The sequence below is a fragment of the Marmota marmota genome, unplaced genomic scaffold (assembly GCF_001458135.2).
Source record: "Marmota marmota marmota unplaced genomic scaffold, marMar, whole genome shotgun sequence".
NCBI classification, from domain to species: Eukaryota; Metazoa; Chordata; class Mammalia; order Rodentia; family Sciuridae; genus Marmota; species Marmota marmota.
This window is the reverse complement of record NW_025999891.1, coordinates 2,552,481-2,563,255: the sequence shown is the minus strand read 5'-3', so window position 1 is coordinate 2,563,255 and position 10,775 is coordinate 2,552,481. Positions and strand designations below refer to the sequence as shown.

At 53.2% G+C, this 10,775-nt stretch overlaps 1 protein-coding gene across 2 annotated transcripts in view; it reads left to right on the top strand.

Moving 5' to 3' along the window:
* The window catches only part of Abr (ABR activator of RhoGEF and GTPase), a 70,657-nt gene that overhangs the window by 40,589 nt on the left and 19,293 nt on the right, over positions 1-10,775 (top strand). The window contains exon 1 of one of the 2 annotated variants that reach the window (XM_015501038.2): positions 6,744-7,101. The exons of the other annotated variant lie outside the window; for it this stretch is intronic. Coding sequence (XP_015356524.1) covers positions 6,940-7,101 — 162 coding nt within the window. The 5' untranslated portion in view covers positions 6,744-6,939. Of the gene's footprint in view, positions 1-6,743; positions 7,102-10,775 lie in introns of those variants that run through there. 2 annotated transcript variants of the gene reach the window in all.

Sequence of the window (10,775 nt, the reverse complement as noted above, 5' to 3'; positions counted from 1 at the left end):
GGGTGGGAGGGGGCCCTGTGGTCAAGAGAAACAGCAGTTCCCACGAGAAACTCTGGCGCTGGTGGGTCCACTTGAAGAACTTGAGGTCCAAGTCCGAGATGCCCAAAAGGAGAATCCAAGGCTTCAGGTTCTGTCTGCAGAGTTTGGGAACCTCAGGAGGAGCTTAAGAGCCCCAAGACAGGCGAGGGTTAGAGGACAAGGGAGTGGGAACGGTAGGTCCCACACCCCGCTTCAGCCAGGGCCTCTACTCTCCACTTCAGCTTCTGTTTGGGGAGATAAAAGAGACTTTGGTATATAATTTTATGTGAGCAAAAAGGGTAGAGGGGGGCTGGGGCTGGGGCTCAGTGGTAGAGTGCTCACTTAGCACATGAGAGGCACTGGGTTCCATCCTCAGCACCACATAGAAATAAAGATATTGTGTCCACCTAAAACTAAAAAATAAACATTGGGGGACAAAAAGGGTAGAGAGGATCCTCAGCCAAAAAAATAAGAAATTTATTGAATACGATTTAGCCCAAGCTCCTGATTTAACCAAAAAAAGAGAAATTCATTGAATATGATTTAGCCCAAGCTCAGAGAAAGCGGCTGCCGAGTCCATGGTAATCAGGCAGCACTGGGCCCAGGTTCCTGAGCTGCCTGGAGCTTTCTTCTGGTCGCTTTACACTTGTGGTTGGGTGAAAGGGAGCTGCTCAATAATGCATGGGGACAAGGGAGCAGCGAGGCTCCTCAGTCCTGCCCTGTGACCCACTTTCAGACTGAATCCTTTCTGTCATGTGTGGCCTGGGAGACCCATGTATCCAGAGCATAGTGCCCACTGGCTGTGTTGGGAGACCCTGGCCATACCTCCTCCTTTCCTTGAGGGGGAGCAGGCAAGTGGCCTATGGGGTCTGGACATGCTCCCGGCTGTGATTCTTGTGACTTGTGTCCTGAAGTCAGAAAAGAATAGATGGACACTGGGGGAGGAGTGGACTCTGCCTACTCTCTCCCTGGGTGGGTTTAGATAAGCAATATTTTCCCAAAGGCTTAAGTGGATTTTCCACCCTGTTCTGTGACCAAATGTGCCATGAGAAAGACTGGGGATTGCCAGGGGTGTGCCCAGGACAGTCCTTCCTCAGCATACAAGCTCTTGGGCTGGTTTAGCCTCTTCTTTCTACCTAGGACCACCATGCCCCTGGGGGTCACCAGCCAGAGGTGGTTGCATGGGAAGCAGCACATACCTCTGGAAAGGTGGTATGATGGCAGTTCACCTTGGGCAGGTTTGGTGTGGGCTGGGGAGCAAGTAACTGGCCATCCTGGCTGCCTCCTTTCCTTATGCTGTGCACATCTTAAACCTGGAGCCCACCTTGGAGCCTGCTGTCCAGCCCCACCCTGGGTGTCTATCTATAGCCACCAATAGACACTTTTTTTTTGTAACTGGGATTGAACCCAGGGGTCTTAACCACTGAGCCACATCTCCAACACTTTTTAAAAAATCTTTTATATAGAGACAGGGTCTCGCTAATTTGCTGAGGCCAGCTTTGAACTTGCACTCCTACTGCCTCAGACTCCTGAGCTGCTGGGATTACAGGTGTGTGCCACCGTGCCCAGCCAATAGCCATTTATTGACAGAGTTGGGGTTCCAGAGCTCAGATTGCTGCAAACTCATGCACAGCTGTTTAGCAGGCAAGGACCAGACTCCTGGGGAGCTCTGGGGCCTTGGACATGGACTGCCTGAAAGAGGCCCAATTACTGTCAAGTGATCTCCTTAGAGGAGAAGGTTAGTGGGGACAGCCAGGGGTGCATTTGGCTGAGTTAGAATGTGAGCTGTACCAAGGCCCCCTACTAGCATGTGGTGGGGATCCAGTTGGTGACGAATGAGTGAATGGGTACTTGGGTGGAACTACAGCTCTGCCATTGGCTGCTTGGTGACTTTTGAATAAGGGGTTCCCATCCCTGGACCTCACACAAGCCTTGAACATAGCAGATATTCAGATGGGTAGACATATGAACGGGTCTCAGTTTCCCATTCTGGGACAACCTCTGTCCTTGGACCTCTGGGTTTTGGTTAGGGTGTGTAGAGAACCTGGTGAGAGCACAGGGGGGCGCAGGGGCTACAGAGCCATTCTTGTTGGGAGGGTGAGCCCATCCCTGCTTCCCCACAGTTTTCGCTGTGATTTGCTGTCCTCCACTGGGTTCCGCGGCCTCTCCATGGACCACGGTCTCTCTGGGCTCCTGTGCACTGTCCTGCCTGGTTCTCACGAAGCCTAGACTCCTGTGTCTGTCCTCGGGCCAGGAACCACTCCCTGGCTTCCTCCCTATACCCCACGGCCTTGGCCCACCTCACCTTCCACAGGTATCATGCCTCCCAGCTCTGTTCCTTTGGGCCTACCCCATGCCATGCCCTTCTGGGCTGAGGGAGTGTTCTGGGCAACCACACCACACTCTCCAGTTCTTCATCATCAGCCCAGTGCCAGGCTCCTCTGGGAAGCCCAACTCTTACACCGTGTGACTCTCAGGGTGGCCTCTTAGGGCTCCCCCTTCCCCGTCTTGCTCCTGAGCAGTTCCTATGAGGGGACAGCTGTAGCCGTGGTCTAGGTTGCTGCCCCTTTCCTAGCTTAGTCATTTGAGCTAAAGAACGGGAACAAGGAATCAGGGTTCTGGTCTGGACTTGGGGGGAGATGAAAAGGGGGAAAGGAGGTCATTCTAGAGAAGTAGCAGCCACATCCCAAGGTTCTGGAGCAGAATCCTCCTCCTTGTGTTCACAGGCTGGAGGATTTGCCTAGAAACTATACCCACCCCCAGCTGTCACCAAGGCAGCACTGTGGCAGTCCCTACCTCTCCCGCCCACATGTCTCGGGCTACATATTATTCCCTGTTGACCTTTTTCCCCCTCAGTGATGCCTCTGCTGATCACTTTAACCTGATTTTACTTCAATCACAGCTGTGCTGGGTGGCGGGTCCCCTCCCTGCATATAGCCTGGGGTCCTACTTCTCCCTAGAAACAGCCCCTCATTCCTCTGGCAGAGAGCCTGGGAAGGGGATGAGGGAGGATGGGACAGTCCACCAGGAATGTTTTTAATTCCAAAGGCAGTGACATCTGTTTGTGGGGGCCTTACCGCCCAGGCTCTGTTTATCCAGACAGGGGGCCCTTGCGTGTCCTCAGAGGCGGATTCTGCCAGCTGCGGCAAGATGGAAGGGATGGACACAGGCAGGAGGGGATATGGTCACTTCCTGGGTGGCCAGAATAACCTGAGCGCGTCCCAGCTAGCAGAGATGGGGAAGGGTCTGTGATGGGCAGCAGAGACTAGAATTCAGATTGCCGCTTTTGAGGAACTTGTTAGGGACACTTGTCTTGCCCAACTCCTCCTCCGCTCTGGTCCTAGGCCACTGATTCCAGGAAGGAATGAGTCAGGCTTGGGGAAGAGAAGGCAAATCTGTACTGACCCCAAAGGAAGGTCCAAGTCCACAGGGAGGAAGGGAAAGATGAGCATCTCCAGGGAAGAGCCTCTCAACTCAGCTACCCATCTGCTAAGGCACTTTTGTCACCATGGAGACCAGTTGGCCATTGATCATCCAATCAGAGTTTGCTTTACCCAGACAAGTGTTGAGCCTGGGGTTTCTAAGACAGACAAGTAAAGGGCTTTGGGAACAGGATTTATCCTGCCGGCCCCCCTTCTCCCACACACCCAGTGGTGGGGAGCAGCACATCATTTCCCCAGACTGTACCCTGTGGCATGTGACCCAGCTAGAGGGAAGAGAACCTCAGCCAGTGAGGGCCTAGTTCTGAAGTCAAGCAGCCAGTGTAAAGTGCTGATGATACCTGCATCAGGTGACAGGGTGAGCAGTCACAATGGCATCTTTCCAACCAGTTATACAACCAGACATTGCACATTTGCTGAAAGAGTGCAGAGTAAAGCTGGGGCATTTCCCCTGCCTCAGAGAGCCAGCTCCATCTCCTCCCCAAAGCTGTCCCCAATTCCCTCTGGCTAGAAAGGTTCTCTTCTTTCTCTTGACTTTCATAGCACTTTATCTGCACGGTCCTGAGGCATGATTCTGGGTTTCTTGAGGGAAGAGATCAGGCCTAGTCTGTCTGGGTGTAACACATAGTAGGTGCACAGCTGGTAGATAATGAATGCACAAAAGCCTTTCTGCCTCCTTTTCTCAGGCTGGCAGCTTTGTCAAATGCTGGCTTTTGTCTTATCTCTGATTCTTTCAGCCAGGACCTCAGTTACTGCCTCTTGATAAAGACATGGCACTGAAGGAATGAGCAAAGCCTTCTGGAGGAAATAGGTTTGGTGGCAGTTGTGGTGAGGGAGCTACCTTGTCCCTCATGGGACTGGAGAAAGATTGTTCAGAAGTGGCACCCAAGTACCCTGGAAGAGACAGGCAAGGGATGTGTCAGGAAAGAGGGACTCAGGCTTCAGCTGGACAGGGGACACAGGTGCATTCCGGCCTTTTGCCTTTGTTGGTCTTGTCACCTCCCTCTCAGCATGCTGGCTGGTGTGGCTTACTTAGCCCATCTTTAGTTACAGTGGCCTTGGGTGGCTTTGACTGTCTGCATCTTTGGCAGCCCAGCCCCGCCTGCACTGTGCAGAAGGTGGTGGCATGTGGAGCCCTGAGAGAGATGGGACAGGGCCCAGGGACACCCTGCAGGGACACCCAGAGCCCAAGGCCCCACCTCCACCAGTGATACAGGACCCAATCCTGCCCTACTGAGATCTCATTCCTGCAGGGTGAGGAGGCAGAGACTCTAGAGGTAGCCTGACCTCTTTTCATATATTAGCCCATCCTGGCCTTGGGCAAGCTAATCTTTGGTTTCCTCAAATGTAAAATGGGGTACTTCATAAAGTTTGGGAAAGCTTGAATTAGTTTGTGTAGAGAGTGTGGTGCTGATAAAAGGGCCGCTCTAATTATGACCACTTAGTTCCCTGCTCACTCTGCCATGAAGCTACCTCTTTCTCAGAAGGCTTCAAGAAGATGGGTGTGGTAGGGCAGGCCTATAATCCTAGCAGCTTGGGAGGCTGAGGCAAGAGGATCACAAGTTCAAAGCCAGCTTCAGAAACTCAGACCCTCATCAACTTAGTAAGAACCTCCTGTCTAAATTAAAAGGGTTGGGGATATAGCATAGTTGTAAAGTGCCCCTGGATTTAATCTCCAGTAACACCCACCCACCTCCAACCCCGCGCAAAAAAAAAAAAAAAGCATTTTAAGGACTCAGATGTAAAACCCTAAGAACTAAGAACTATTGGGGGGTGAGACCTCTCCACACACAAAGGCATTTGGATGCCAAGGACTGGTCTCTTTGTCCCAACTGTAGTCTACCAAGCAATGACAAGACCCAGCTCTTTTTCCTGAATCCAAAGAACTTGCAGAGACAGTGGTTGTGAAGAGCAGGGCCTTAGCTGCAGCTGCATGGCCTCAGGCAAAAACTTTACCTCCCTGAGCCCCAGTCAGGAACACCAAGTTCACATAAATGTAGTTGGCTATTTGAAAGCCCTGCATGGGACCTGCCTCATGGTTGGCACTGTGCAGATACTAGTTTGCTTCTTCCACATGCCTAGCTCCACAGTGGCAGGATGTCCCAGATGCCTGGGTTGTGACTACCCTAGCCATCTGGGGTTCATGCTTTTCTCTTGTATATAAGGATCATACTCTAACTTGCATGATAAGAAATGATTCACTTCTCACTCTTCAGTTAGAATATTCACTAATTTAAGAGTCAAAAACAAGATTTTACTCCCTGTCTCCTGAGGTGCTCAGCATACATATGTGACTGATTGCCCCTCTGCCATTGGGTGTCCTTTGCAAAAAAAGTCTTTTGGTGAGATGTGCAAGGCCATGGCTTGAAACACCTCCTGCTGGACACCTATGACCAGAGTCACCTTGGCTTTTGCCCATGTTCCTCCAGAGGGCCCACAGTGGCTTGATTACCACTAAGGCTGCTAAACCCCAGAGGGTTGCCCCACTAAGGATCCTTTTTATTCTTTTCTTTTTTCCCCCAGTGCTGGGGAGTGAACCCAGGGGTGCTCTACAACTGAGCTACATCCTTATCCCCCCGCCCTTTTTTTTTGAGGGTCTTGCTATTTGCTAAGGCTAGTCTTATGATCCTCCTGAGTTGCTGAGATTACAGTTGTGCACCACCATACCGGCTTCCTCTTTATTCTTCACATTTCTCAGGAGAGAATGTTTGGGAGTGCTGGCCCCTAAGTATCTGGCTAGTCACCTAAGTGGCATTGATAGCAGTTCCTTGGGGGCAGGAGTTGGGGGTAGAGGAAGTAGAACTCCAAGTCAGTGTGGACCCTTTTAGGGGAGGAGGATGGTTCTTTATGGCCAAAATGCAGCTCTTGCTGGAATCCTGGCTCCTGCAAGCCCCCCCTGGCTTGGCCTCAAGACTCCCTGATACCCCAGGCCCCTGGAGCAGCCTGGTGGTGAAGGAGTTAACGGAGGGATTTAGCCGGGAAGGGACTGGCTTGTGTTTAGCTGCTTGTCAAACTTTATTTAGCAGGGTCGGTGAGGAGCAGCGCCAGATTGTCAAGAGTTAAAGCCCGGAGGCTGGGTGTTTTTGGAGGGGCAGCTCCAGCGACTCCTTTGAGTCACTTCCTTCGGTGCGGCGGGGGCACTCTGCGCTCTGCCTGCGTCCGGCGGTGGCGCACGCACTCAGCATCCCGCGGGCCGATCCGCAGGCAGAGGGGAGAGGAGCTGCGGAGAGGCGCTGGGCACCACCGCTCAGCCAGACGGCTGCTCTCAGCGCGCTGCGGGCTGCAGTCTCTAGGGAGGTGGGGAGGGGAAAGTGGGAGGACGCGGAGGGAGGAGAAAGCCGAGCCCCGCAACGCGCGGCGCGCGCTGGCGGCTGCTCCACTCACAGTCCCGGACTGAGCGCTCCACACAGCAACCTCTCCAACGCCGCCGGCTCCTCTCCGCATCCCTGCGCGGAGCTGGCCTGGCAGGCCAGCCGCCGGCATGACCGACGTCCTGCCTCAGCCCGACTGCAGCCTGAAGGCAGTGTGCGAACCCCTGGAGCGCTGCTGCCTTGATCAGCTGGAGGAGCCCGGGAGCAAGCGGGGCCCCAATACTGGCGCCCGGCTCTGGGGCCGAGTACGCAGCAAGCTGCTTCGCCACAAGGTGCTAGCCTGGGACTAAAGGGGTCAGAAGGGGTTGGGCTAGAGGGGCTGGGGGCTGCTAGGGGCACTCTCTGCCTGAACTAAGGAGTCCCAGAACAGAGGCTGGGGTATGCGTATGGGTCTGCTCTAAGCATCTTGAACTTGATGATGAATGCTTGTTACTGTCCCCACCCTAGCCCTAGCTGCCTTCTCTGCAATTGTCCCTGTCTCTGAAAAAGGGACCGTCTCCTATGCAAGTAGACTCTGCCTGCCTGCTTTCTGAGTCTATTCTAGCAGACCAGGCAGGAGGTTTTTGGGTCTCATTGCCCCACTCAACCAGCACAGGCCTGATCTCCCTCACCCCACTTCCTGTGGACATTGCTGGCTGCCTCTTTGCTGAGGAGCACCTCAATACTACCCCCCATGTGAGGTTTCTTTGTGCAAGTTGTGGGGATCATTCCTGTCAGGGAGGAAGGGGGCGGGGGTTGGGGAGGTAGCGATGTGCTGAGTCTGGGGTCTGAAGGCTGCTGCCTCAGGGACCACCCAGATGACTGCTGGCCAGGTGCCAGTTGGGCACCAGGCGACTCAATCAGCGTGCCAGGGGGTTCCTGACCCAGCAGGCAGCTCAGACCAAGCTGTGCCAGGGCACACTGCTGGCCCTTCCTGCAGCCCCAGACCTGAGTTGGGATTAAAGTCTGAGATAGAAGCTGACTGTCCTGCAGCTGGGCAGGCTGCCTTGAGGCTGGCTTTGGGCCCTGGCATCAGGCATCCAAGGAAGAGCCAGACCCAGCGCTTAACACAAAGTAAGCGCTTGATAACGCTGCAGACTGAATCAACTGCCTAAGACATTGCAGGATGCCAGTCCTGGCTGGTGAGAGCCATGTTCCTTCTTCAAGGTAGTGACAAGGGAGGCCATGGCCAGTTGTGATGGAGACTTGAAAGCCCTCCTGTAGCTCAGAGGAGTATCCTCTGCACAAGTTCTTCTAGCCAGCATAGAGGCTCCTGGCACCTGCCAAGAGGAAGTACTCCTGGGCCTGTTGGCTTCTTGTTTAGCTTCATCTGCCAGTGGGGCATACTTGACCCCTTAGAGGTGACATCAGTTCTGGAAAGTGCTGGGCAGGGCAGCAACTTGAGCTGCCCTGCTTTGGCCCCTGTGTCACCTTCAGCCTCCCTAGGGACCAGGCTAGCAGAGCCCCGCTGGCCCTGGCTGTTACCAGAGCCCCTCTATGCTGAGGCAGCTGTCTGTGCCCGGCAGAATGGAGCCACCCCCTCCCTGTCTCCTCTCCCCAGCCCTTGCTGAAGCCAGCGGACACCAGCTCAAAGCTCAACATCTATTCCCAAACCTCAAAGTTGGCAAGAAACTGTCCCAGCAGGCTCCTGACCCAGGGCCAGCCAAACAGAGCCCTTCGGTTTACCTGCCTCTTGGGAAGGTGCCAGGCAGAGAGGGTTAAATTGTTAAACTCTAATGCCCGGACTTTTTTTTTTACTTTGATGTATGGCTGGCAAAACTGAGGAGCCACTCCAAGAACTCTAGCTGGGTTTGTCTCCGGTGATGTCTGACAGTTCCATATCTGATGGTGACTTCTGGCAATCGTGGCGGGCCAGTCAGGCACTGTGTTGCTGAGCTGGTTGGCGTCAGTGCAACTGCAGGGTGGCTCTGGCGCTGGGATGCACTGTGTAGCGGGTGATTCAGTCCCCTAGCACATGCTGAGTGACAAAGTGTGTCAGTGTCAGGGACACTGCGGTGACAGAGGGACATCTGTCCTCCTGTGTCTGCCTCGCTCTGCATGGGCTGGTAGGTGCACAGGCGGCAGTGGGGCCCACTGTATGCTTCTCTCCTTTGCCAGCTGCGTTAACCTATTTCTCTCATTGCAGCAGGCTCACCGCCAGAACAGGGGGTGGGACGAGGCAGTACTTTAGGTGGGGTGGGGGAAGGGTGCCAGGTCCTGCCCAGCCTGGCAGGAGGAGCCGCCTCATTAACTCATTAAGTGTGCCCTAAGGATTCAATGTTGTGGATGCCAAAACACCTGTGGCCTTCCTGCTCCCATTTAACCAACATGTCATTAAAGTCTGGAAGAGGGGCTCTGACTCATCTGGGGTCCCTATGCTGGAATGAAGAGTCTGTTCCAATGGAAAGGTCTCCATATTAAAACGGAGCCATTGAAATAGTATGGGGCCTCTGGTGGCTGTGGGAGGGGAATCAGGGACCACTCACAAGCTTCCCTGGGACCCCAGGGAGGCAGGGTTAGGATAGGGCTGCTCTTGTCCCCAAGGAGCATTCTGGGGCTGAGGCCTCATTCCAGCCCCTGACTTGGCAGTTAGTGTGTTGTGCAAGCGTTCAGCAGAGGAGACACGTGGCATTTGGGTTTGTGGGTTCTGCCAGCGCTCTCAGTATTGAACTTGAATTTCTACTTTCCTTTTCTTTTTTTTTTTTCTTTCTTTCTTCTTCTTCTTCTTCTTCTTTTTTTTTTGCTTTAAATCACATGCAAGTAGACCAGGCTCTGTGCCTTGCCTTTCCTTCCATCCTGCCTGCTTCTAGATTCTTAGATTGAGCTTCAGAGGGGAAGGGGCTGAAAGAGGAATCCCATTCCCAACTCTGTAACATCCAAAGGTTTTAATGGGGTCACTTGTGGGAACCATAGAGAAGCTAAGAGGGCCCAAAGTGAGGCCAGGCCAGAAGCATTTGTGGGGAAATCAACACCTTACTGTCTCCCTGCAACCACGACAAAGATCCTTCTGGCCCAGACCCGGCCAGATACTGGCTGAAGGTGGGGTCTCAGATTGAATTGGCAGGATCCAGGGGAGTGGAAGAGAATTAAGAACAGCTTCTGGTGACTTTCCCTCTGTTTCAAGTGGTTGCCATGTGGGCCTGAGAATTCCCTGCTTCCAAAGACTTTCTCTTAGGAAGTGAGGGACTGGTATTGCTACATCCACCTGTTCTGTTAAGTTCTATTACCCAGGGAAACACAGGGGGAGCCCCTTTGGGCTATTTGTCTAACTTTAAGGCTCAGGTGGTCATAAAAGAGAGTCCCTTTCTTCGTGAGCTTGATTGTCGTCATAGAACAGCTCCCAGCCCCTTCCAGAGTGGGTCATTTAAGTTGACAATTGTTTTTATTTTTATTTGTTTGGTACCCAGGATTGAACCCAGGGGTGCTTAACCACTGAGCCACATCCCCAGTCCTTTTTGTTTTGTTTTGTTTTATTTAGAGACAGAGTCTCATTAGGGCCTTTCTAAGTTGCTGAGGTTGGATTTGAACTCGCGATCCTCCTGCCTCAACCTCCCAAGTAGCTGGCTGGGATTACAGGCATGCACCACTGCACCCAGCTTGATGGTTATTCTTGATTGCACCAGGTTTGCAAATGACATGCAACTCCCTAAAGGTTCACTTAGCCATTTACTGGCTGTTCCTACCATTGAGGATACAAGGGTGCTTGGGTGCAAGATGCAGATGTGTCTTAGGCTCATCTACCCATCATCCAGCTCTGGGCATCAAAAACAAAATTATGAGACCTTTTGTAATAGAAATCCGTCCTGGCCTCAGCTGCCCACCACTCTGCTTTGCCACCCTTCTTATTTGCCAGGGGGAAAGAACCTGCATCCTCTGTCTTCACCATTCACAGGCCCGCCCTCATTCTTACAGTGATCCTTCAGCTGTAGACAAGGGACTAGAGACCACTGCCAGCCTGCTTCCTCCC